Here is a 27350-nt window from a genome sequence, read left to right as displayed (position 1 = left end):
CACTGGCAACCGCTGCTCCATCCCTGACCTGCCCAATGGCTCTCCACAAGGCCAGGCAAGGGTGCCAACTAGATGGCCGTTCTAGATTCCTGGATGTTGCTAGGTCTCACGGAGGCCTTTCTGCACTAGCACTCACTCCCAGCCTCCTGGGATGAGTCCTTGGGGTGGGCACGGAGTGAGACTCCGCAGTCATCCAGGCAAGAAGCTCAGTTAGCGCCGGACTCACGGACACCAGACCTGCCCCAGGGAAGAGACCCTTCCCCATCCCAGAGGAGGTCGAATATCCAGGGAAGTTGTGTGGATGGAACTTGGCATTCTGAGGGTTTGGGGATCTCCCTTGTGGCAAGTTCGTGTGCTTCTCCTTGTTGGAAAACAAACAGGAGGAAAATAAGAAAAATATAAATGAACAGAGTCGTTTCAGGCTGCTTCCCATCTCACACCACCTTTCCCCTTGGGAGGCTCCAGCTGAGAAGGCAGCTCCGATGTGGCCCCGGTTGGGGTGAGGCAGGACAAATGTCCCCAGGATTGGGTGTTCCCAGCAGCCCTGCCTGCCTGTCTCGCTGGCTGTGTGGTGCCTGTGTACCTTCCTTCCCCACACCTGCCTGGTGGGACCGCACTGCAGCCTCGGGCACCATGAGGCATTCGAAGTGACGACCTTATGGTATTTCCTCTGCTTGGGGTTTTGCCTTGGCCATTTGGTGTTGGGAGCAGGTGTGAGCAAAGGGAGCAGGGACAGATGAGTCACCTCTGCTCGTGGAAGCCTCCCATTCCTGGTGAGAGGCTGGGGAAGGCTCATCCCCACCTCTCTGCTGGCAGCTGGACTGGCTACCCAAGGACATGAGTGCCCTCTTATCTCTGTCCTCCTTGGAGCTGTGGTGTCTCTGCTGTGGGCCGGGGTCAATGTGCCTCCAGTGTAAAAGGCCAGATCATGTATAATTCAGGCTTTCTGTGTCCCGTGTGACCTCCGTCCCATACACGTTTTTGTTTACTTTTACAACCCTTCATACATGTAAAAGCCGCCCATCCTTCCATCACCCTTACTAGGTTAATCGCCACAAGAGGCTTTTGGTCCTTGAGTCATGGCAGTCTTGAAAACGGGTGGTTACGTCTTGAGTGCCATCATGATTTGTGTGCTCATGCTGCAAAATAAGGGAGTGATTGGCCAGGCAGGGTTGCTGTTTGCATCTTCCCCGTCGTCATGGACAGCGGTCAAGGCCGTCCCCCTGGGGCATCTGCCTCCCGCTTCACAGATGAGGGCATTGAGACTGCTCAACCCAGGGGATGCAGGGGCTGAGAAGTGTTTCTGGGACTCAGAATGGGAAGCGCTGGCTTGGAGCCCAGGGTTCTTTGCCTGGTTTCTGCAGCCCCTCCCAGCGCTGTGAAAGGCACCAGAAGGAAGGAAGGTCAGAGGAACATTCCATTTGGTCAGGAAGCCCCTGAAGGCATCCTCCAGGGCAGGCGGCCTTGGTCATACGTCTGCCCGCATCTCAGCAAGGCTGGGCAGTCCTGCGAATTCTCTGCACGGCACCTTCAGTGTGCTTGGCCCTGGACTCAGTATGGCCTGGAAATGCAGACGTGGACCCCGGGAGGTTACTTGGAAATCAGGGGCAGAGTGGGCAGCCTTTCACCTGCCAAGCCTTCCTGGTTCAGCTTCTCCACGATGCCCGCCCCAAGAGAGTAAAGCTGGACCCTGGGGGGTCCCGGCTGTAGCCACAGTTACATGGACCTTGCAAGACTCCAGAGGTGGCCAGTTTTTCACAGCAGATCAGCCCAGAATTCCTCGCTGCAGCTGTTCCTGTCATTGGGTCCCATTAGGAAAGTGTACAGTCTTGTTTGGTGGCACTCTGCCTCCCGCTGCCCTCACTCACGGTGATCTCGAGTTCGCAGGCAGCTGCGACCGAAACCCAGGAGCTCGGGCCTCTGCGTGTTGTCCCTACAACAGATTGGAAACATTCCTTATGTGAGAAAATGCAAAGCTCCTCATCTCCCTCTCCCTTCCCGCCGATCCACCTCCCCCACTTCTCCAAATGGAACCAGTTCAAGGGAGGCCAAATAAGCGAATGGCTCAGATAATGCCCTGTGGAGCTGCATGGCCTGAGTTTGAATCCCAGCTCTGCCACTTGCTGGCCCTGTGACACTGGACGACTTAGCCCAACCTCCCTGGGCCTCAGCATTCTCAGGTGTAAATGGGGATTATTGTAGGATTATTTCAAGCATTAAACAGGATAATGCAATGACACCTTTGGCAGAGCTGGCGTATTAGCTGTTATTATTATCATTGTTATTTTATTTCCATCAGGAATAAAATACAACGGGAAACAATTGTACTTCTGGCCTCCTTGGCTTGCAAGTTTGTGGAACTCAGAAGTGCCGGTCCACAGATGCTTGCTGCATGAGTAAGTGGGATGCATGACAAGCGAGGATGGGAGGAAGACTGAATTTCATCAGGGAAGGGCCAAGGGGGATAGTGACACTGGCAGCTGCTTCTGCTTCCTCCATCCCCAGAAAGTGCTGCCTGCCATTTTTAAGGGAATTAAAATTCCATATTCTGCTCGGATATGGATCCACTTTCAGATCTTGAAAGGTTCCCCAAACCGGTCAATGAGTGGTGTCATAGCCAGAGAAGAGCCCAGATTTGGGGAGGTCAGATTCCCCCGCCCAGTCCTGGGTCTTGGGGCTTTCAAACACACATGTGACCCAGGCGCTGTTACCAGGAGATCTACGACCCTTCTTATTCACTTATGATTATTAAGAATCACCTTAATAAACAAGGGATCAATCAGCAGAGTCAAGTGGAAGTGCATTAATATGATTCTGTCAATTTCCAGGTCATTTCTATAACTAAAAAGGGTTGAGATAAAAGATAAATGTTTGTATAGAACCAATCATTGATCCTGTGATTTATTTTCCCTGTGGAAAGCGAAGCTCCCTGGGGAGATGCTGGTGCAGAGCCCACCGGGCTGCCCTGGAGGAGTGCCAGTGAGGGAGCCTCCAGCAGCTGCCCCCTGCCCAGGGTGGGGGTGGCGGGTGGCCGGGCAGTGCCTAGCACCTCCTGCGTCATGGGTGTGGCGGAGGGACCATCAGCATTTTCAGAAGCAGGGTGGAAAATGGCAGGCAGTGGACTTGGGAGGGTACATCTTTCAGATGTGAGTCGACACAGCCACTTCAGGGTTTGCAACGGCAGAGCTTGGTGTTGGTTTAAGTGATTGGGGGAAGGCACAGAGCACCCGCCGGAGCTGGGGTCCCCTCCTGCCACTGGCACTCACAGTGAGCAGAATCTGTCCTGGGTCGCAAAGGGCTCAGGCTGAGCATGGAACATCCCCTGCTCACAGACACTGGCCTTTGGAAGATGGAAAACCATTCCGCCAGCATCCTTCTCCCTGCCCCTGTGAGTGTGGCCAGCCTGGCCTGGTCCTGTCTGCCCAGCGGGCCTGGAGTAGCCTCCTTCAGCAGCCTCCCTGTTGCCTACCTAACTTGACTAACACAGGAGAGCCGACGTTAGATTGTCCCATCACAAAATAAACTAACGATGAATGAAGAGGGCAGGGCAAGCTTTTGGAGGTGATGGGTGGGTTTATGGCATGGATCGTGGCGATGGTTTCTTGGTGCATTCTTTACGTCTCCAGGCGCATAAAGTTGTCTACATTAAATATCAACAGCTTTTTATATGCCAATCATACCCCAATAAAGTGTTTTTTTTTTTAAGGTGGGGGGAAATTCTATGAACTCGGGGAGACTGTTGAGATGGCTTCTTGCAGGTGGGAGTGGCTGCTGGAGGATGGGCACAGGGCCCGCAGCTTCCCTTCTGTTTGTCTTGGCTGAGCCTGGAGTCCTCGGCTCCTTGATGCTCCCACCAGGCTGGATGTGACTTTCGGGGCTTGTGACTGGGTTGGTCCCGGTGTCCTGGGAGTGTGTTCAGGGCTTGGGCACTTGGAACACGGGCGTAGGACTGCCGTGTTGATTTCGTCTTCAGGGCTCATCCCTGACTCATCCCCCTGTTCTGGGGGCCTTCCTCTGTGGTAGCTTTGATGCTTCCCCTCCAGTAGGGTCACCAATGGAGGGGCTTCCCGAGACAGGGGCTTTCAGTGCTCAAATCCAGACAGTCCTGGCCACAGGTTGGTCCTCTTGTCCCCGGGGCGCTGACACGGAGCCTGCACAAAGGAGCTGTCCCCCACCCCAGCAGTTCAGGTCCATCCTCAACTCCCCAGGCTGCCCCCGCCAGGCCAGTTCCAGGCCAAGCAGCCGCAAGACAGGTGGGAGCCGGACCCTGTGCCTCGAGGCCCAGCTATCTGATTTCTAGCCGCCTGCCCGAGACGCCTGGTCCAGCAAGAGGCCCTGAGCCTGTCAGGGTGGCCAGGGCAGCTTCCCTAAGCCCCATAGTCAGAGAGCCACCCCGAGCACAGGGCCCCCGCAGGCTGGATGGCCGGGACCCGCCGTGACTGCGCCAGTCCCCACCCCCCACCCACAGGCCAGGGCCTGGCTCCCAGGGGCCCAGCCCAGGTGAACGTGACCATGTAGCAGCTCAGTAAATTCTGCAAGGAGAGCTCCCATTTTCCACTCACTGACTCACGATTTATTATTCAGTAAATGCCACGTGGGGTCTCCCTTGTGTTCCTGCTCGGAGGGGCTGTGATGGTGCCTGACACCCCGCCTTTGGCCTAAAGGGGCATCTAATCCAGGAGGGAGGACGGGCCTGCCTGTAACAACTGGGCAGCTCTGAAGTGAGCCCGGCCATCCTCTTCCAGGCTGCAGGGCTCTAATGAAAGTTGGTGGAGAAATAAAGTGTGAGTGGGTTGGGTCAAGGTCACCTGCCGTCCACCTAGAACCATCAGCTTTGACACTACCTTCCCAGCACAGGAGCTGCAGAGTGCCGAGGGCGTCCCTGGGATCGGCTCCACTGGCATCCGAGCCAGAGCCCCCTACGGAGCCCTGTCTGCAGGGCCTGGAGCCCCACGAGGCCACCCAGCCGCTCCCGGTCTTGGCTTTCCTCTTCGAGAACCCAGGCGCTCAGAAGGAAGCTGTGAGACCAGCTCCAGGAACAAACAGCCTCTCAGAACTTTCTCCTCATTTCCAGGGCGTGCGTGTCCAGTTCCTGAGCTGGCTACGGGAGGCTCTTGGACCGGCCGCTGCTTCCCTTTCTCATACTGGAAGTGATGGCTCATCACGAGCCATTGATCGTGAGGGCCACATGTCACCTGCTTTTATGATTTACATTCCCTTCCCCTGGGGACATCAATCTTCCGGAAGCAGAAGGAGGAAGGCGTCCACAGAGGGTCAGAAGCAATGCTGGACACCCCTGTGCTCGGGGACAGGGGCCTGCAGAGATCCTTCCCGCTCGCCCTGCTGCCTGGCAGAGAAAGGGCTCTGGAGCCTGTGCCCCAGGGGCTGATAGCCTCCTGCCAGTCCCCGCACCAGGTGACCCCCGCCGCCCTCACCTTGCTCTATCAGCAGGGGCTCCCAGGTGGAGCCCAGAAACAACAGGCCTTCCCCAGCTCAGCCTGACATGGGGGAAAGGGCACCCGTGAGTCCAGGACAGGGCATGGGTCCCTGCCATGTAGACCCCGGAAGCCTGCCCGGCTCCAGGGAATCTCAGGCTGGGTCAGATCTCCCCCGGGCCCCTCATTTGGAAAGAGCTGTCCTGCATGTGTGGGGCAGGGCTCTGAGATCTGGAGCAGCCCATCGAGCATGGTGGGGGACGGGGGGGTTGTGTGGTGGAGAAGCTGCCTCTTTGGCTTGGTGGAGAATTCAAACCTGTGGCTGGAATGGCCCAAGCATTCCGGAAGCTTGGGAAGCTCTGAATGCAGTAACCTGCACTCTCTCCTCTCTGGAAAGGGATAGCATGGCATGGGCAGTATCCAGGGAGCAGGCGTCCTTGCAGGCACCACCCTCCCCAGACAACTGCAGCCCCAGGGCAGGTGGTCAGTTATAGCTCTGCCCCCAACTCTACCTTGTGCTCCGAGGTGCTAGAGGCAGAAGGCAGAGCAAGGTCACAGCCAGGGCAGGCCAGGGGGACCCCACAGTGCCTCCTTGTCTCCCACAGCTCCTGGGGCTGGGAAGGAGGCTTGGAGAGGCCTGGTGGGGGTGGCTTCCCAGGCCAGGAGCAGCTGGAGAGAGAGACAGGACCCCCACCCTAGGGCTCCCAGCAGCCTCAGCCTCTGAGACGATCCTGTGACTTCCAGGTCAAGGACCACAAATTCGCCAATGGCCTGGAGGGGTGCTTGTCTGACCACCTCATTGGCAATGAGGTGGGCAGAGGAACGTGAGTCCTCACAGGGCAGCTTGCAGGCTGGAAGGGAGTGGGGCCTCCTGGGTACTTCACCAGCAAGCTGTACCCATGGCCATTGGCCCCATGCTGGTGGATGCCTGGGTGATCTGGGCTTGGGGGCCAGGACTGGTCCACACCTGTGTACCTTCAGGCTTCCCTGGGAAAAGGGGCTGCCCAGCCCTGCCCTCGGTATGCACCACCTCCTCGGGGTCCACTCACCTTGATCTTGGCAGGGCCCATGTGAATCCAGGGTGAGCCCGGGTTAGCACTCCCCTGCTGTCAAATTTGGGAGGCTACTTTACCTCTCTGAGCCCCTTCCTCTTCTGCAAAGAACAGGAAGCCATAGCCTTCCTCGTGGGCATGTTCTGGGGTTTAGATGCATTAATGTGGGCCAAGTATCCAGTGCAGAGCCTGGCCTGCTTGGCCCTTGGCCCTCCACCTCACCATGGAGGCCTCTTGTCCTGGGCAGCCTCCTTCTCTGTGTGAGGAGAGCTAGACAGGTCCTAGCAGATGGAGGAAGCTGGGGGGCACAGGCCGGATGGAGCCCACTGCCGGACCCCACACTGGGGTCAGCAGGAAAGGCCCACATGCGCCTCCGAGCGGACACGAGGAGGGAGACCCCTTGGGGAGATCCATGCACGGACGAAGCCACCCTCCCTGCAAACTGTCCCTCCTCCACACCCCACGTCCCCGTCATCCGTTTCTTGCCTCCATCCGAGAGCCCCTGCCAGAGTGAAATCCCTCAGCCTGGTCCTCAAAGAGCCATGGCAGAGACCTCTGCCCCATGCAGGCTTCCCAACCCCAGGCCTCCTCCGTCTCTGGGGCATTCATTTGCCCCATGCTAACACCTTTGTGTATATGCTGCCTCACTCCCAGCCCCCATCACCTCCTGGGCTCCCCACCCCCACTTCGGGACCCCACCCCCAAGAGAACCGCAGCTCCCAGACTTGGAGGTCTTTCCTCTTCGTCGTGTTGATGTTGCTGTGGGAGGCAGGGTGGGTCCTACCCATTGTCTCTGCCCCAGAGTAGCGAATTCTGGACTAAATACTGTTTCCGTATTTTTTAAATGTCTCCAAGGCACCCTCCGTGGGGCAGTATAGACCAAAGGTGCTCAATACCACTTATGAAATGAGGACATGAAGGGGTGTGGAGCCTGTTGTCGGGGGCCAGGGAGAGGAGGAGCAGTGCCCATTCAATCCTCACCCCACAGGAAGGGAGATGCGCGCAGGGCCAGCCTCGCCCTGGCGGTGTGTCCAGGCCAAGGGGCAGCGCTCACAGGCGGGGCTGCCAGCGAACAGAGTGTTCTTGGAACATCAGAAAGAGAGCAGGCCATGCCCAGATTTCAGGTCTTCAGGGCCTTGCTGGCCAGGCGGGGCAGGGCCGGGCAGTGGCAACCCTGCAGGTCGAGAGAAAATCACTGGGCGTGCATTGAAGTCTGCTGGCCCCAGCAGACTTCTTGTGGCCAGAGCAAAGCAGAAGGCCCTATCACACCAGGTCGGTGGAGATGCTGCCTGCCTGAAGCTCGGGTCCCATGGGGTTGGGGGCCAAGATGCTGCATCCCAGCGCTGTTCCCTGCTCAGGGCCCTGGAAGCAGAGCGGCCTGGCTTCTCTCACTGGCCAAACAAAGAGGGTTTGGAAGGTAGGGCTTAGCAGCCATTCCCTCTTGTCACACAGCCCTGTGGGGTTCTCATGCGGAACCCCAGGCCAACCCCTGATGACAGGGCCCAACACAGGAGGCTTGGGAAGGCCTTTGGTGGTGGGGGCGGGGGATGTGGAGGGCAGGAGTGAGGGAGGTGGTGGCTGGGAGTGTAAACAGCGGCGTAGAGACCTCTGTGCATTTCGGGATGGGCTCTCCAGAGCCCAGGGTCCTTTTCTGTGCCGTACTTGACTGTGTAAATATTTTTCTTACGAGTAAAGAGAGAGCCTCCATTCATTGGATAGATCTCACTTGAAGGAACTGAGAAGTATCTGTTTAGGCATAAAAGCTAAAAACAGTGTCCAAGGAGCTTTAAAAAAAAATCATTTCTGTAGCTCAAACACGGCCAAGCTGATTTTTTTAATGCAAAAAATAAATAAATATTACCCTACTCCCGGTTGAGAGCGCAAGGGTTTGTGTCAACACCAGTGCAGTCTTTGCTCTGGGAGCCAGAGCCGGGGCGGCCGGTGACTAACCGCCTTTCACGGTTCTTGCGGGAGCTGCCAACGGGAAGCCACCCAGCTCCGCTGGAGCCCACACGGCCGGAGGGAGCTTGGCCGTGGAGAGAGTCCTGGCCGGGGTTCAGGTGCAAGTCCCGGGTGGAAGGGCCTGGCGTGTGTCTTCTTCCTGCCGAGACATCCACCCAGAGCTGCTGTCCCGCCAGAGCACACTCCTGGAGTCAGGAGGCCCAGATTCGAGTGCGGGTGCCTCCCTGAGCGGCTCCTCGACATCTGCCCGGTCACCTCAACTCTGCAGCCCCTGTTTCCCGTCTACACAGCAGGGGCATTGCTGGTTCCTGCTTCCCACATGTGGTTGTGAGGAGGAGGTCTGCATCTGCGGTGCCTGGGACAGGCCCCCCACACGTGGCAGGGCCCCGAAAGATGACCTGCTGCTGTTATGACTGGCTTCACCATTGCCATCACCTTGATGCAACATTTACACCAGGGAAATTGGCAGCACCCACGGCTTCCACTTGGAAAAGAAAATTAAGAATGAAATTTGTTCTTTAAAAACTCCATCTTCTCAGAAAGGGAGGATGTGTGGGTGGCCGTGGACATTCCTCTCCGAGAGTAAGATGATCCTGAGATGTGGAGGCTCAGTGTGGCCTGGTCATCAGCTTCCAGCCCTGCCAGGGGCACTGTTTAGTTGGGTGTAAAACCCTGCTGAAAGTGTAGGCCGCATGGAAGCTGAAGCTGCTGACCACCAAGACCTTTGCTCAGACTGTGTGTCCAGCAGAACCCTGAGCCTCTCGACCCCACAGCCTCCCAGCAGTGAGCAGAGTGAGGCTTGGAGCCTGGATGGGATATGGAGGTTGTAGACGGCTCCATCAGCCTTGCCATTTGTACGCCCCTGGGTGCCCTGCACAGACAACCCTGGCCCCTGACTCCACCCATAGGGGCTTCTTCAAGGAGAAGAGGCCTTGGAATCAGCTTTTAGCAGGTTCTAGACTCAGACCCACATCTCTGGGTCCAATGAAGCTACTTCAAGAAATGGGCAAGAAAGAAAAGTAGATTAGAACCAGGCACGGTGGCTCACGCCTGTCATCCCAGCACTTTGGGAGGCCAAGGCAGGAGAATTGCTTGAGCCCAGGAGTTAGAAATCAGCCTGAACAACATAGTGAGACTCCGTCTCTACAAAAAATACAAAAAATTAGCCAGATATGGTGGAGCATGCCTCTAATCCTAGCTACTTGGGAGGCAGAGGTGGGAGGATCACCTGAGCCCAGGAGGTCGAGGCTTCAGTGAGCTGATTGAGCCACTACACTGTAGCCTGGGGGCGGGCAGGGAGAGAGAGAGAGAGAGAGAAGACAAGTAAAGAAGAAAAGGAAGGAAGGAAGGAAGGAAGGAAGGAAGGAAGGAAGGAAGGAAGGAAAGAGGGAAGGAAGGGAGGGAAGGAAAGGAAGGGAAGGCAAGGGAAGGGAAGGGAAGGGAAAGGGAGAGAGGAAGGAAGGAGAGAGAGAGAAGAGGAGAGGAGAGGAGAAGAGAAGAGAGAGAAGAGAAGATGAGAAGAGAAGAGAAGAAAGAAAAGAAAGAAAGCTTAGAGCCAAGCTGGGCATGGTGGCTCACATCTGTAATCCCAGAACTTTGGGAGGATTGCTGGAGTCCAGGAGTCCCAGCCTGGGCAACATAGTGAGACCTCATCTCTACAAAAAAGAAAACAAATTAGCCAGGGTGGTGGTGTGCCTGTTGTCCCAGCTACTCAGGAGGCTGAGTTGAGAGGATCGCTTGAGCTCAGGAGGCTGAGGCTGCAGTGAGCCATGATTGCACAACTGCACTCCAGCCTGGGTGAGACACCCTGTTTCAAAAACAAAAAAAGAAGAAGAAGAAAGAAAAGAGACGTAGGTTAGAAAGAGAAGGTTTGCTCTCAATGCCAAGAGCAAGGGGTGGGTAAACCGGAGTGTTGGGGGCCCTCATGGGCCTCAGCCTCCTCTGCACCGGGCTCCGTCTACCTCCCGCTGGTTTGGAAGCAGCTCTGTGGCTGGGGCTTACTCTGGGTTTCCTCCTTAGTTAGGTTCTCAGATACTGTAATAACAGATAATTTTGACGGGAGAGAAACCTTCTGGGATCCATTTGTGGCACCGAACAGCAAGCTGAGCCCCCCTGAGGCCATGCCAGAACTCCAGAGCCCTAAGAATCTCTGCGTACGTGGCCTCTTTGCTGACTTTTTGGAGAACAGAGGGTATTTATTTTAAGCGTCAAAAAAGAGGTTCTGACCAACCCCACTTAGCTAAATCCTGGCACTGGAACCCGTGAGAGAAGCTAAATGCCAGAGGTCAGACCTCGCTTTTTTGGCTAAAACGCTTAGTCAAACACACCTAATACTTCTGCCGGGGTGCGGAGAGGTTGAGAGCGCGACGGCCATTGCCAGCAATCGAGGAGCCAGCGGTGCATGTGCTGAGGGCCCAGCTAGCAAAATAAAGAGGGTTTTCAGCGGAGCGGCGGCTCAGGCGAGTGTGGGGGCCAAGGCTGAGGGAGCCGGGGAGCGCGTCCGGCCATTTTTCCACCCGAGGTCAGCAGCGGGTGAAGAGGCAGAGTTAATGGTGTTCATAACTGCCAAGACGGGCTGTGAGATGGGGCAGGCGGTTCCGGAACGCGGCTCAGGCCCCAGCGCTCTGCCTGCAGGAGGCCCCTTCTTTCTCTGTTGCCATCGGGTACCGGTTTCCTCTTCGGGGGGTGCAGGGCAGCTGGGGAGGGCTCTGCATCTGTGCAGCTCTTCCATGGTTCCACACTGGGCTCCGGTGTGACCACAGTCCTTAGCAGCCCACACCCTCAGCCCGAAGGGGGCCCAGGCACCGTGCTCAGAGGATCCAGACAGACAGCCAGGAGCCCAGCAGCTGTGGCAGCTGCCCCCACCACCACCCTGGGGCTGGCCAGGTCCCACCTCCTGATGCCACACGGTATGACTGGGCCCTCCTGGTCAGTGTGTCGCATGTGATGCCTTAAACTATTGGGGCCAGTGTTGGAGCATCCGTCTCTGCGTCCCCACCTGATGACAAGCTCCGGGAGCAGGAGTGCTGGCCAAGCCCACGCACAGACCAAGCCCACGTCAGACTCCGCCAGAAAGGCAAGAAGGGCCTCCACATGGCGTAATGGATGGGTTTATGGGGGTCCATCCCACCTGGACACTCAGAGGGCAGGGAGACAGGAAGATCAGGCGACCAAAAGTGCAAGTGAAAATGCAGCTGGCCACAGCAGGAACAGTGCGCACCCAGCAGATAGCAGCGTGGACAGAGGGAGGGCGGCCCCCACCTGAGAGGCCATGCATCTGAGGCCTCAGCAGGCCCAGGGTGGCATCGGTGGGTGGCTGGAGGGCTCTCACACTAGGCCCCTCCAAATGTGAGGATGTGGTGTTAACGGGGGCTCCTGGGCTGACCCTGCCTGGGAGTGATCGTGGAGGTGTCACCTGCATTGGGAATGGTTTGAATGGGCCGTGGCATGCACTTTCCCACTGGGAACAGGAGGGAGCCTCCTGGAAAATGCCCAACCAGAGGCCACCAAATGCTCCCAGGCCAGTGCCAGGCCCCTGTGGGCTCTGGGTGGGTATGTGGGTTTGTGAGCAGGCACTGGCCGGGCAGGGCGGGGAGGGCAGGGCCCTCTCGCTGGTGGTGTCTGCACAGGTGCCTGTGACTTGGCCGCAAATGCCAGAGAGATACAAACAGCATCTCACTCCTCGACGCGCCTCACGAACCAGGCAGGACTAGGGAGGCCCTGGTGCTGGTTTTAGCCCAGCCTTTAACTGGCAACAAGATCCACAGTTTCTCTGCCCGGGGCAGCTCACTACGGTGGGATCTGTCCTTCTACTCTCGAGAGCTCCAGTGCCACCACTGGGACCAGACATCCCTTTCACCAGACCTGGGATGGCCAAAGGGTCCTCTAGCATCCAGAGTGAGGAGAGATTCCACCTGAACAGCTCCTCGAGCTCTGCCTCCAGCACGCCTCGGCCCCGCAGGCAGGTCACACCCTCCTAAGGCTTTCTCCTCTTCCAGACGCAGCCCATCTAGGTGCCTGAATCTAGCAGCCATCACTGCCATTCACATTAGTGCAGGGTGACCCGGAAGGCAATCAGGCTGGGCTCCACTGTGGCTGGGAATGCCGGCTTGTCAATTGCACCTTGGCAGGCCCGCTGTGCTGCTGCGCTCCGTCCTTATGATTTGTAAAGCCATCATGTAATATTAACGGGAGGGGAAAGAAAGTCTTTGGCTCGAGCGTCATTTTCTCGTTTTATTTTTCAAGTATCAGTTTCAATCTTGGTTTCTCTTCTTACGGAAACAACGTTGCGGTTTCCGTAAACTCGACCGTGCATGGCCACTTTGGGTCCAGAAGGGAAAAATCCAATTTCTAGAGCTCATTTGTCAGTTTGCTTAGCACAGACAGCACTCTGGGAAGGGTCACTGAGACGCCGCCACTCTGGAGTGCAGCCTGGTGGCTTTTAAGAGGAGACACCCAGCGAAATGCTCTCCAGAGCCAAAGAACGTTCCGGCTGGAGCGACCTGGGAGGAGGAACAAGCCAACTGCTGGCCCACTCCAGCCTCCCTGTCTCGGCCTCTGTGCACATGTGGGTGAGGGGGCGGGAGCTCCTGTGTGGTCCACAGCCCACTGCTGGGGGTCCTCAGTGGCCACCCCGGGCACCTGGGTGACACTAGGCACAGCGGTTTTTCTGCCTTAGCTCCATTTCCTTTGAGAAGTTTCCTCCAAAAGCCACGGGGGACATCCCCCTCCCAGGGATCTGGGTGGGGGTGAAGAGCCAGTTAAAATGCTCCCACCTCTGATTTGCCAAAAAAAGAGGAAGCAGAGAAATGGCATGAGCTCCCTCTCCCTCCAGCACCCACCAAGCCATCCTTCCGCAGGGCGCTGGCCAACCTCTGCCCCTCACTCTGGCCGCCCCCCGCTGTCTCCTGAGACCTCTGGACAGAGTCCAGCTCCCCCCGACCTCCACCTCCCGAGCTGGACTGTAAGCCCCCGGAGGGCAGGGACGGCACCTCGCTGTCCCTCACCTGTCCAGGGCCAGGCACAACACAGGCCAAGTTATGTCGAAATACGCATGGTGCGATTTGCCGGTGGAACTCGGAGGAAACACAAATAGAGTCGGTTCACCATCCAGGGTGTCTGTGCGCTCCGCCCAGATGGTTCTCATAAATAATATGAATGGCTCATCTTGAGACGCCTTGACCTGGGTCCCCACCCAACCACTAAAGGGCCAGAGTGAGCTACACAGTGTGTCTCCATCCCTGGAGTGCAGTGTTTCCAGGGAGGTGAAGTCCCTGGGGGGTGCTTGGGGAGCCTCTGCTGGAAGAAGGGATACCTGTGATCAATGGAGCCCTTCATTTCCTGCTGTGGAGAAGCCGCTGGGTCCCACCCTGTGACTTTTGGGGACAGTGGATCTGCCCCCACCATTTAGAACCCAGTGTAGCTTGAGAACGACGTTTTATCAGAAACTTAACAACCCCTCTCAAAATTGTTTTGCAGCAAATACTGACCGATGCAGAAGTGTCGCCCCAGGAAGGCTGCATCAAAAAGGTAGGAGAGCTCGCCCTGCGCCGTCTCGGCTCCCCAGCGTCCTCAGAGCTCCTGGCGGGGCGACCGCCATCCCAGCTGTCCCTGAGTTAACAAGCGTGTAGTCGGAATGTTGCTGGCAGGCCCTGAGCAATGTGTTATCTGTGGACTGACGTGTGCACAGGACGGTGGCTTTTGCTGTCATTAGGAGGGATGGGGAGGTGGGGGTCATGTCGCCGTAGGGTCACAGGTACAGGGCCATCCGCCACTCTCCTAACTCCCAAGAGCGGAGGAGAGCCCTGTACCTGTGGGAAAGCTTCAGGCCACGCAGACAGGAAAATTAAATAAATGCAGGTTGTGTTTATTTAACTGTCTTTGCTGGATACTCTCATGAAAAGAATATGGGGAGAGATTGGCTGCAGATTCAACAAAGCCTTTTGCTGCACTCGTAGCTTCCAAAGAAGCATCGCTTTAAATAAGCAAAACCACGAGGCGAGAGAAAAGGGGTCCACGTGGCATTATCCACGGCTTTGCTGACTGGTGGTGGGTAACGGCTGGTGGACAAACATTAGCTCTAACAGATCCAGAGGGAGAACCATGCTCAGAGAAACACACAGGCCCTGGGGAGGCACACACACAGTGACACGTGTGCCTGGGTGTGCACACTGCAGTCCAGATGGCCAGGAGGAAGAATGGCCTGGAAAGCAGGTCCAAAACCTAGAACCTGTTCAGCAGCCAGAACTCTGCTTCCACGGGATATGCATTGCCTGCACACACACGCAGACGTCCACAGACACAGCACGCTCACACATGGTGGCTGATCTCCTATTTCTTGGGGGGTTTTCTAGTAAAATTAAAGTAACAGTCTCTTGCTTGGCATCTTTGCTTTAAAGCAAGATAAAATTTAGAGAGAGTCACATTTACACATCTCCACCCAGACAGCATCGGGGGGGTGTGGGGTGCACCGTGGGGGTTGCTGGCACAGAGGAGCCAGTGCTGAGTCAGTGCCTACCGAGTGCTGTTACAATTCTGTCAGAATTACAACTGGATTCCGTGACGCAGCATATGGGTTTGAGGGGTACTGGCAGCCTTGTGGTTAGGAAGCTGAGCTGAGTGTTCAAGTCATCAATACTCCATTTTTCTCCCAAAGTCAAAGGGAAGCGCTTTGCTAGTCCCACCAAACTCCCAGACTCTTAGCTGAGGCATTTGGGCAGAGCTGCCTATGAGGGACAGGGGACCCACCATCTGGGCAGAGCTCTCTGCAAAGCACAGGGGGACCTGACCCTTCTCTCCAGGTTCAACCCCAGAGACATTGATTTTGGAGAAAGCATGGCAATGGAGGCTCTTTCTGGGCCCGCAGTGACCGCTGAAGGGCCTCTGGAAACCGGGTGAACTGGTTCCCGTGTCCTCCCCGTCGTTGCTCGTGTGGCTGTGTCTGGCCTCCTGGGGTCCTTTTGTCCGAGGACAAGGTGTCGGCTCTCAGTCCCCGCCATCCACAGGACGCCTGAGGTCTTCCTGCACCCGCGTTTGACTGTGCCATGGAGCAAATTCCAGGGCTGGTCTTTTTCATTTTCCCTCTTTCTCCTTTCCTGCCTCTTTAAATGAATTCACATTTTCTTAAAGGACATAGAGGAGCCGGAAACAGTAAGCAGCGCTGCTGTATTTCCGAGAACTGCGGTGTTTTCACTTCCCACGAAAAGTGACCTGCAGTTAGTGCAAATCCCTCAAGTTCTCGAGGGAGCCTGAAATCACTGGGTTTTCCACCCCGATGCGTCCCTGGACCGTCTGACGTTTTCAAGACGCCCTCATTGGCCGCGCCTCTCCTGAATGCATCGTGGAGGTGGCCTGGCAGGAGGTTAGAAGGGGATCAGTTTATGCTGGGAGGGGTTGCTTGGTCTAGGAACAGGGGTCAAGACAGAAGGTCAAAAGGTCAAGTCTAGATTTAAAGGGCCAGGAGGAGGCAAGTCTTGGCTGCTTCTGAACCAGAACGAAATAGGACAGAAGGAGGGTGAAGTGGGCGCCGCCTTCTGTGCCTCTGGGCCACAGTGGGTTTGCCTTTTTGTCTTATATGTGGGGCTATCAGGTCTCGCCCAATGTGGCCCAAGGTCATTCTTGAGAGCGGCTCCTGGGGTGGGTATGAGGTGCTGTCCAGCTAGGGGCCTACTTCCAAGTGCCTAGGGCAGCAGGCATGTCTCTGACGCAGGCCCTTGGAAAGCTGGTTGAGAGCCTTGGGTTGGGCTGAGGAGTCTCAGGTTCCGCAATCCCATGGAATCAGAGCAGACCCGATGCACGAGACCCCCACAGCACTTCCACAGCTGCAGGGAGCTCAGTGCAGGGTACCAGAGCCAGCATCGGGGGCATTGGTGGGCGGTCCTGTCCAAGCAGACCTCCTGACCCCAGCCCAGGGCTCCTCCCTGCTGCTGCCCTGCAGGCCCAGTCCGAGGGGCTGGGGGCTGCCTGGAGGAGGCGTCCTCACACAAGTCCTCAGGCGCAGCTCTACGAGAGGGGGAGGCTGCCACACAGTACCGCCTGGGCCATCAACTCATAGTTTTTTCAGCCTCCGCAATAAATACCGTCAGCGTCTGGGGAATTCGAGTGTTTGCCAAGGCCACACTGGTGGGAGAGTCAGATCCCTAACTCCAGGGCTCAGACTGGACCCGTTCAGTTCATTTCTAGGCACTCTCGGGGAGCCAGGCTGAGAGACTGAGAGACGTGAGCTAAAATTCAAAGGCAAAGGCTTCAGACTCAGGGGCCAGGAAGACCAAGACAGACAGCCCTCGAGTGGGTGTCAGTCCAGACGGAGACCCCACCCTGCAAACAGATGCGCCACTTAGAGCTATTGGTATAGGTGCGATGTGTGGATTGCTCCCATAACTGCACGCACCGCGGTGCTGTTTTCAGGATGAATTCAGTGCAATCCTTCCTTATAGGACGAGAACTCTGGTTTAGGGGTTTTGTAGTTTGGGTCACCCAAAGGCACACTTGGGAACATTAAAAACCTCATAGGGGAACACGACGGGAGTGGCTGTGTGACCTGTGGGTGGGCAACTCCTGTGTCTGGCTTCAGTTCATCCACCTCTGGGAGGATTACACTTCCTGTTCTTTATCTGCCTCAGTGAAATGTGACGAAGTTAATTAATTCAATCAGCAGCTTGGCATATGAGCTGCAGAAAAAGGTGATATTTTGTGGGGAAGCCACGGTTAGGAATTCTAAGTATCAGAGAGTGAGGTTTCTGAAGGGGCTGGATGCAGGATGACTCCACTCAGAATTTACAGGCGAGGGCGGCCGGGCCCGGGGATGTATGGAGGCCTGGGATTCGAACCCAAGACCCTGGCGCGGGGCGGGGCTCCTGTGGGAGCTACAAAGGTGCCTCCCGTTAGCCCCGCCCCCACCCCAGGAGGGCGGAGCCACCGCCAGGCGCAGGGGACGGTCCTCCTCCATCCCTCCTGCGCCCCTTCAGCTTCGCCCTGGCCTCCCGCGTCCCCTCTGTCTTACACCCCGGCCTCTGCGCCTTCGTTCACTCCGCAGCCCGTGCGCCCGCGCAGCCCAGAGCTTTGGCGCTGGCCCGCGCTCGCCCTGGTGCGCTCGCTCTGGTGCCCTCTGCGTGCCCTCGCCGTCCCTGCTCCCGCGTTACCAGCGATTCCCAAAAAGTCACACTGGCTGTGGGTCGGGCTGCGTCGCGCCTTTCCTGGCCGCGGTGCGGGGACCTCTGGGACCGCTCCCTCCGGCGGACTCTCTATTTAGTCTCTGTTTACTTAGAGGGAAAGCCCGGGGGCTCCTGGAGAGCAAACATCTGCGGGAGATAATCTAGCGAGTTGTCCATCCATCACTCGGGGCGCGCAGCTCCCTGGAGAGCCCGCCGGAGCCGGTAATAAAAAGGCCGGGCGAAGAGGCTTTGGGGACGAATCAAGAGCCGTGTTAAGGGCTCGCTGAAAATGGATGGAAGACATTATTAAGGCTCAATGGCCATCTTATCAAAATCCAATAGGATAGACATTTGGCAAAAGGCTTAAATTCATTCTTTGACTTTCTGGAGGGCTTGAATTTATCCGTTAACAAGAGTGTAGTCCACCCGGGAGATGCTATCAGCTGAAAGAATTTTGATTCAATCTCTGGCGATACGAAAGGGGAAACATGGCCCAGCAGCCTTTCCCTTTGTCCACTTTATCGTGTTTTCCTTCCCCCTCTTGAAAAGGAAGGAGGTGTTAATACAGAACGAGAAAACACAAACAAAAGAAAGTGACCTTTTCTCTTATTTTTATTTTCTCTCCCCCTCTGCTTCTCTATCCCCCTCTTCCCCAAAATAAATACATCGTGAATTCACATGGGAAGGCTAGGCCTGGGGACCTGAAAAAAAAAAACCCTTCAGAAGCTTCGGAAAAAACGCATCCACCCCAGCCAGCCCCCAGGGTGAGGGGCGGGAGTGCAGAGGCTTAGAGGAGGGTCAAAAATAAATCGAGCTAATAAAGTCATTCCGCCGGAAGAGGGGCAGGTGATGGGTCCATAAATCTCTCCTGGTTATTATTATTACGTACAAAATGCTACAGGTCATAAAAGTCATCTGATAGCCCAGCCTTGCATTGTCCAAACAGGGTGATTGATTGATAATGATGATAATTTGTGAAATGATTATTTGGATGTTAGAACCATGGCCTGTCCCACTGGGCTGTTGTGCGGGCGTTTTCTATAGCCCGGCCCAGGCAAAATGCCTCTGGTAATGAGGAGTCCAGAGGTTTCCTGGGTCCCTCCCGTGGGGACTGGGGGCTAATGAAGGATGGCTCCTGAGCCCAGGAAGATGGGAGCGAGACAGACAGGCAACTGCTAAATGTCTTTTGTGCAGCAGTTACTGGAGGAGGCCACACACCCTGAGGTCTAAATGCAGCTGGGACCTCACTGGGACTCCAGGCAGTTTGTGAGCAGGATATACCGAGTTCCTGGCCATGCCAGGCTTTTAGCCCGGCACAGCACCACGCAGCCAGAGACTGCTGTTTGGTGTCCAGTCCTGTGGCTTACTGTGTTCTGTTTGTATTGTTTTCCTCCTAAAGGAGGCTGGAGGACTGGGGAGGAAGGGAGTAGGGGGTAGGGGTAAGGAGGGGAGGGGATGTGGTTGGAGAGATGGAGGGACCCTCAAACACAGAGCTGCAGAAGGAGGCGCTGCTATGCATGCATCAGGCTCAGCTGGTGTGTATGGGAACTAGAAGGCTCTCTGGCATGTACTGGATCTAGAAGGCTTTCTGCGGCCTCCCTAAGCTTGGTTTTGCTGAGGCCTGTGCCAGCAAGGTGAGTGAGGTTCAGACTGCCTTTTCCCCTGTCCCCTTACCAGCCAGCCAGCAACACAGATCCCGCCGGAGTGCCGTCACTAAACTGCAGTTTACCTACCCATGCGCTTTATTACCAAAAAAGAAAAAAAAAATACACGCCAAAGTCCCTAACCCTAAGAATCCTGCTATCCAAATTATTAATTTGCATGTGGGATCAGTTATGTCTTTATGAAATCCAAGTGTGTTTAGCTGCCCCGGAGACAGCCCCGAGTTGATTTTGATAATCTCAGCCTGAATAGACTTGCTTCGTCGCAGTAAGCCGTGGACAAAAGGCTGGACAGTGGCTGAAAGCCCTTTGACGACATGTCTCTCTTTCCATTGTCCCGGGGTTGCTGATAAAAGAACCGGGAGTCCATTAATTCAGTGAATGAACATATAGTAAAGTCAGTCCCCTCTTGAGAACAATAATGTTGAGGTCAGCTACGGTTGCCATGGAAACTAAGTATTCCTAAGAAGTTTGCATCCTTGATTTTGCTGAATCAAAGGCTGCAGGCAGAGAGGTGTAAGGCGGTCCAGGCAGCAGAAAGTCGGAAAGTACCGCCTGCGCCATCCCCTTCCCAAGGCAGCGCTGGGCCGTGGCCCTGGGGACCCTCAGCCGCCCCTGGGGACCAGCCCAGGTGCCTGGCTTCCGCTTCCTCCGTCTTCTCTCCCCCCTCCCCCTGCCCTGCTCCCAGGATCCCGTTTTCACAACTGTTGTGGCTTGTCTGGGGAGGCCTCATTGCTCTTGAGGCTCCAGTCCACAGGACAGAAATCAGGCCCGAGGGAGGGGCCGCAGCCACAGCTCCCGTGGCCTCCAAGGTGGCAGCCAGCCCTGCGTGGACTCTGACCTCTCGCCACCTCACCACACCTGAACTTGCCCCCTGGGGTAGGGCGGTCCCGCAGGGGCCCCTTCACAGGCTGATAAGGGTGATTAATGGCCCGTTAGTGTGGCCTAAGGTGAGTTACCGGGCAGCTCCAGGCTGGGTGACAACTTTATCAATGTAACCTTTTTGCCGCCGCCCCCACCCCCCCCACCGCCATTCTAAATTGAGTTGATTCCACTTACCCCACCCCCACCTCAACCGAAGGATCCCTTAAATCAGCTGAAACCATCAGATTTGGCTGGGAGAGGTGCAGCTAATTACCGTCCTATGCAGTGGTTTATTACCTGCTGTGCTGGTGCCGTGGTCTCTGCCACCCTGCGTGTCTGAGGTGGCTTCCTTTCTGCTCTGCAAGGCCCCAGGGCCTGAGGGTGCAGGGGGCTCAGGGCACCCTGGGGAGAGGCATTGTTCACACACATCCAGCCCAAGTCCAAGAGTGCACGGGGGGACATGAGAGTTTAACTTGTCCTTTTTCTGTCAGTGAAAGAAGAGCTTGGGCTTCTTTCTGACCCTGAAGCGTCCCTGGGAAGCATCTGAAAGGCCTGCTAGGGTACAGCCTGGGGTAAAGGCCCCGCAGAAGTGGGGTTGGAGTGGACGGAGCCTGGAAGGCAGGGCAGGGGGGCTGTGTCCCCCATCTCGGGGTCCCTGGCTCAGCATGAGAACAGGTGGCCCTGGGGACCCTGCTGTCATCAGGAATGACTTCTATTGTGCTGAGGCTTCAGGCTGAAACTTAAATTCCAGTAGCAGACAAAACATCACAAATTTTAGAAGGACACACGGAGACACTGCCTTAACCCCAAGCTAAACAGAGGGGTCTTCTTACTTTGGAGACCCAGAGGAGCCGGACCAAGCCAGGGCCCCTTCCCCACCCACCCCTGCCCTTTGGACCTGGTTCTGCCTGGGACAGCGCGGCCCTCAGCCTTGAGCTCCAGGCCTGGCCGTTTGGTTTCCTCCTTTGCAGTGGGAGATAATGAGTCTCATGTGCTGCGTGGTTCAGGGGTGAGGTGGAGTGAGGGCTCAGCAGTCAGGCACAGCTCTGGGCACCCGGGGTGAGGTGGGGTGACAGCGGAGCAGTCAGGCACAGCTCTGCCCACCCGGCGTCTGAGAACCCACGTCCAGGGTTTGGCTGCTTTTTACTGGGTGTGGGAATGAGGGGACCAGTCAGGGTGGTGGGAACCCAGCGACCAGGGTAGGGGGCCCCTGGGCAGACACCTGCCTCTGAAGTGGTATCATGGCACCTGCAGGGGTCAGGGTGCACAGGTGCTGCCCTGGAACCAGCACCCCTTCTCCACAACTGAACTGACGCTGCAGGGTGCCCAGGGCAGCCCCTCTGTTGTGGCCACCCAAGCAGCTCCCACAGCAGGGTGCAAGGGGAGGCCCTACAGGTGGGACGCCTCTCGCCAGCACAAGGGGAGGCCCTGCAGGCAGGACAACGCTCACTGGCACCAGGGGAGGCCCTGCAGGCGGGACACCTCTCACCAGCACAAGGGGAGGTCCTGCAGGCGGGACACCTCTCACCGGCACAAGGGGAGGTCCTGCAGGTGGGACACCTCTCACCAGCACAAGGGGAGGTCCTGCAGGCGGGACACCTCTCACCGGCACAAGGGGAGGTCCTGCAGGTGGGACACCTCTCGCTGGTGCAAGGAGAGGCCCTGCAGGTGGGACACCTGTCACCGGCACAAGGGGAGGCCCTGCAGGTGGGACACTTCTCACCGGTGCAAGGGGAAGACCCTGCAGGCGGGGACGTCTCCTGCAGGCGCCTGGTTCTGAAGCAGGATTTATTGGCTACATTACCAGCTTTATAGGAGCCAGATGGTGGCGTCAATAAACCCCGTCCATAATCTTCAGGTGGGTGCAATATTGAGTTAATTAAATTGTGCCGCACTATTAGGAGAGAAAAATACATCAGGTCTGAGCCCTGGTTAGCCTCTTCTGCTTTAAATACGAACACACACCTCAGCAAAGTCTGTGGTAATTGGTTTAGGCGGGGAGTTCTCTCTTCCACACAGCCACACCACCTCCCTCCTAAGATACCTGCCAAACCTCGTTACCACGATTCTCATCACCTGGGCTTATGCACGCTAGTGAGCCGGGTGGCGGGGTTCCCCTCCAGTGTAAAAGAGGGCAAGTCTCCTGGGTGCTGGGACTCTTTGGGACCCTTCGCGAGGCCTGGCTCTTCGCTTCTGTGGCATCATGCTGTGCCCCCCTCTTCCCGATCCCTGTCTCCCTGCAGCTGAGGTGCCCAATGGCCTGAGCACACTTCCCTCTCATGGTGCAGGTTGAGTGCTCCCGGCTCTGAGTGCCGGGCTCTGAGGTCCTGCCATGCCCAGCGGTGTCCCTGTGCGGGCAATGGGGGCTGGGCTCTGCAGCTGCTCCTCTGCATAACGGTGTCTAGGCCGGGCCCCAGGCGGGCCCTGAATCCCTCAAATAGAGGGAGGATCTTCCCTGGCTTCTAGGGGCTCAGTCCTGCTCCAGAGCCAGAAGAAGGCTCTGGGGAGAGTGAGGGCCTCATGTGCCCAGTGGGGGCTGCAGTGGAGGTCCCGGAGGCCTATCTGGCTGGTGGAAATTTTCCACAGGAGGTGGGCCCCTCGTGGCAGGTGGTATCTCCCCGCCTTATCTAAGAAGCCACCTGCTGTTAGAGAAAGCGCCTGCCCTGGGGGTGGGGCTGGTGGGCGGCAGGGTGGGGCAGCCAGGTCCCGGGAGAAGGTTGCAGATCCACCAGCATCCTGGGCTCATGTTCCATGAGCCTACTTCTCTGGTGGGGGCACTGGCTTCCTGGGGCCGACTGTGATCCCACAGGTGCATAGACCGTGGGGGTCCCAGCTGGGGCCACTGAGCAGCAGTGCCGAGCCTCCCCCTCCTGCCTCACTGCCACGGCAGGTTCCAGGCTGGCCATGAGACGGTATGTGTTCAGCCTTGTGCTGAGGGGTGGGGGCAGGAAGGAGGGTCATGCAGGAAAGGAGGAGAAAGGCAAGGGTGTGTGCTCATGGAGATGTGGCATTCCCCCTCCCTGGCTCCAACACTGGGCTGTCCTCTACCAAACACCAGCCACGTGTGCAGGAACCCCTCGAGCCCGCGTGCTGCTGCTGTGCTTGTCACCCTCGCTTACAGGATGCTCGCCAGGCACCACACACTCTACAGCTTCCACGATTCTCCTGCATGTGTCCCCACACTAGCCATCCAGGTAGTATCACCCCCACCAGGCCACGTCAGAAAATAAGGCACCACACTCTTAAATGCAGGAGGCGGTTTCCAAATGCCAGCCTGCAGACCCCACAGTGGGGTCCTGAGGGTCGCGTGCAGCACACAGCCTCCCAGACGGCTCTCAGCACTAAGCCAGGGCTGCCCCCCAACACTTCAGGAGCCCAGCCCATGATGGCAATGAGCTGTCAACACAGTTGGGCTCAGAGAGAGGCAAGACAGATGGGGCGGAGTCCTGGGAGGAGGTGTGGTGTTCAGCTGTGGCCACAGTGGCACGGGGAGGGGGCGGGAGACACAAGCCATCCCATAACTCTGTGGCTCGAAACAACACACGGTGCCCCTCCTTATCATGTTCGACTTAGCTGCTGTGGGCAGGCAGCAGGGCTTGGTCCACCCTGGCGGTTGGGCCCAGTTTGTCCTGACTGCCTGCCCCCCTTGGACGCCAGAGCTATCTGGGGGCGTGAAATGTTCCTGGTGGCAGCAGAAGAGGACAGCAGACACACATAGTCCTCATCCTCCTTAGGCCTTGGCTCAGAATGAACCCATCGTCACTTGTGCCCAAAGCCAATCCCGTGTCCACACCAACACCCGCAGCCAATCCCGTGGCCACACCAACACCCGCAGCCAACCCCGTGGCCGCACCAACACCTGCAGGCAACCCCGCGGCTGCACCGACACCCGCAGCCGACCCCGTGGCCGCGCCGACACCCGAAGCCGACCCTGTGGCCACACCAACAGTACGGGGGTGGAATGAGCTCCGCCTTTCAGGGGAGGGACATGATTACGTGGCAGAGAGCAGGTATGTGACACAGTGACAGCGCCTCACCTGGGACTGGGACTGGAGAACAGCTCAGGCCGCCCCTTGCTTTCGCTGATGCTGAGTAACTGGTAGTGAGGTTAACCAGGAGGGACAAGGAGAAGAGACATTCGGATAAGAGAAGATAAACCAGCCTGACCCAACCAGTCTGAGCAGGCTGCATGCTCCATGCCTCCAACCCCATGGCACTCCGGACAAAGCAACACTGTAGAAGGACCAAAATCATCAGGGGCTGCTGCGGGCTAGGGGGCGGAATGAGTGGGCAGGGCATGGGCTCAGGGCAGGGGCAGGGCTCTGTGTGGCACTCCCAGGGTGGGTCCGTGCCCCCTTCTACATTCACGCGTGATCATGACACCTCGGGTCAGCTGTGGACTTCCGTTAATAATAACAGGCTGATATTCATTCATCTGTTGTAACAAGAGTATCACACCAACATAGGTGTTCATCACGGGGGAATTGCGGGGAGACAGGGAGAGAATGAGTCAAGGGGAACAATGTACTGTCCACTTGTTTTCCTATGCACCTGTCATTGCTCTAAAAAATAAAGCCTTCAGTCGGGCGCGGTGGCTCACGCCTGTAATCCCAGGACTTTGGGAGGCCGAGGTAGGCGGATCACGAGGTCAGGAGATCAAGACCATCCTGGCTTACACGGTGAAACCCCGTCTCTACTAAAAATACAAAAATTAGCCGGGCGTGGTGGCGGGTGCCTGTAGTCCCAGCTACTTGGGAGGCTGAGGCAGGAGAATGGCGTGAACCCAGGAGGCGGAGCTTGCAGTGAGCCGAGATTGCACCACTGCACTCCAGCCTGGGCGACAGAGTGAGACTCCATCTCAAAATAAATAAATAAATAAAGTCTTCATTAAAAAAGAGTTTTTAGAAGTGGCACGTCGTATGCAAACGTGCACACGCATAAGGACACGCATGTCTGAAAAGGCTGATTGGAAATAGTTTTGAATGATAATATGCTTTATTGGTGAGATAATGGATGGCTTTTTTAAATGAACACTGATAGGGGGTGTTTTACTTGTTAATACGTTAAGTGAAGCACGTAGGGCTGTGCTGGCCTGCAGCAAACACTCAGTAAGTGGCAAAGGTAGTCAGTGAACATTGGTAGTACCTGGCAGGCCATGGAGGGCTCTTCTAGTTGGTTGGATTCTAAAATCCTGTGGTCCAGGGTTGCGGGTCATCCCTTCATGTGTGTGGGTGCCATTGGCACAGCTGACACCAGTTTCTGGCTCTCTGCCTTCCAGGAACGAGGTAGGATGAGACTCTCTGCCCACCTGGGGTTGGGTGGAGCATCAGGCCAGTGAGTATGAGGGAGGGCACTGCTGCTCTAGGCTGGGCACCAGCCGCTGGTGTGGTCCCTCCAGAGTTCTCTGCTCTCCAACACTGCAACCAGAGAGTCCCAGAGAGCTCCTCAAGTTTTTACCACAAGCAGAGCTGCCCTGCCAAGTCACACTGGGCTTAGGAAAAAAATAAAAGTCACATGTTTATTTAGGAAAAATAAGACTTTGTTATTTGGTTAAGACACTGAGTTTTAGAGGCTGTTTGTTACATTGGCATAACCTTGCTCACCCTGACTGATCTGCTTAGTGAGTTCCTTGTGTCTGATTCAATTCTACTTTTCAAAACATCCCTCATTCATTCATTCATTCACTCACTCATTCATTCAACAAATACTCCTGCCTTGGGGTCTTGCCGGCTGGCATTTGAAGACCCTTCTCCATTTAATAGTGCTGCCAGGATACAACCAACCACACATTGAAGCCCGCACAATCAGAGGGCTGATTCACTGTGATGAGACTTGAGCATCCATGGATTTGGGTACCCGCGGCGGGAGGAGGTGAGTGAGAACCAGTGTCCCCACCACAGGGACAGCTGTGTCTGTGAAGCACCTACTGTGGGTGGGGAGCTGTCCTGGGTGCTGGAGACATGAGGTTGGATTCCACCAACCTCACCAGACTCCTCCTGGAGTCTGAATTCTTCTGGGACCTCAGTTCCCTGCAACAAGAACCTCTTAGGCCTTTGCTTTTGGTGCCTCAGTTCCCTGGGGACCTCCAGCTGTGAGGATCCAAATCAGATCATCACAGACCTTGGAGGGGTGGGGAAGGCAAGCGTCTACCATCCTGCTGCACTGAGATGCCCCTGTCCTGCTGCGGTGGGCTTGGCTGCATCCCTGTACTTTGCAGATTCTGAGGAGTCACTTTCTCAGAGCTATTCCTCTTCTCATCTGTTATCTACGGGGGGGATATTGTGAGGATAACAGATTGAGTTTGGCCAGAAAGAGTGGGATTCTTAATGTAACAGATTCTGTGTGAGTGTACCATTTTCTTATTTAGTAATATTTCCCTCTTTGAATAATACTCTTTTTCAGCGTTGGCTTCTTTTTATGCTAACGGGATTCATTACTCCACCTGACACCCGCTTCCATCAGCCAGGGCTGCGTTGGGAAACTGTTTCTTCTTGCCCAGTTAACAAGATGTTTCTCCAGTATAGTGTTGATAAATTAAGTAATAAAAAGCAAGACGTATTATTTTATGTTGGAACCTCGCCTCTGTTATTTCTGAGCAATGGCCAAGACTCAGATTATTAGCCACAGAAATGTTTGCATTGCCTGGGATGGAAAATTATCACATAAAAAGAGTCTGGTCTGGTGTTCATCACAGATCAGCTGAGAGGAAGCGGAGACATTTAGAGAAAAAAGCATCCACTGTAGCCGGCTCACACACACCGGGTTAGAGGGGAAGGGGCGAGCGCGCGGCGGCGTCTGCTGGGGAACGGGCTCCCTGCTCGAGCCAGGCCAGGGCTTTTCTTCTTGCCTCCCAAACCTGAGGCTCTGGGTTACCAAGGCCCCGAAAGGGCAGATAATTATCGGAAGAGAATCTGAAGCCTGGGCACCCCAGAGAGCTGCAAAAATAAAATGAGGAGGAGGACTTTTGAATAGATTTCCTCCCTTTGTATTTCTGTTTTGGACGAGAAATGCAGAGGCGGGAGCAAAAGGGAACTGGCAAGGTGGAGAAAGCAGCAAATTAGACCGGAAGGAAGGCCTGGATTGGTGGGCACCCTGGGTCGGTGGGGAGCTGCAGGGATGAGCAGTACCTTCGTCCCAGCCCTTCTGCCCACGCACAGCCCTTCAGCAGTTCACACCGGCCAAAGGGGAGGCTCGAGTCACCCTCAGCTTACCCACAAGGAGGGT

General features: G+C 56.3%; 1 protein-coding gene across 1 annotated transcript in view; it reads left to right on the top strand.

Moving 5' to 3' along the window:
- PRDM16 (PR/SET domain 16) overlaps positions 1–27350 on the top strand; it is a 360059-nt gene that overhangs the window by 159220 nt on the left and 173489 nt on the right. Inside the window, exon 3 of the mRNA XM_055261783.2 lies at positions 13928–13978. Within this exon, the coding sequence (XP_055117758.1) occupies positions 13928–13978 (51 nt within the window). The remainder of the gene's footprint in view (positions 1–13927; positions 13979–27350) is intronic.

Source organism: Symphalangus syndactylus, chromosome 22 (genome assembly GCF_028878055.3).
Source record: "Symphalangus syndactylus isolate Jambi chromosome 22, NHGRI_mSymSyn1-v2.1_pri, whole genome shotgun sequence".
In the NCBI taxonomy this organism is placed as follows: Eukaryota; Metazoa; Chordata; class Mammalia; order Primates; family Hylobatidae; genus Symphalangus; species Symphalangus syndactylus.
This window is presented reverse-complemented; position numbering and strand designations above follow the sequence as displayed.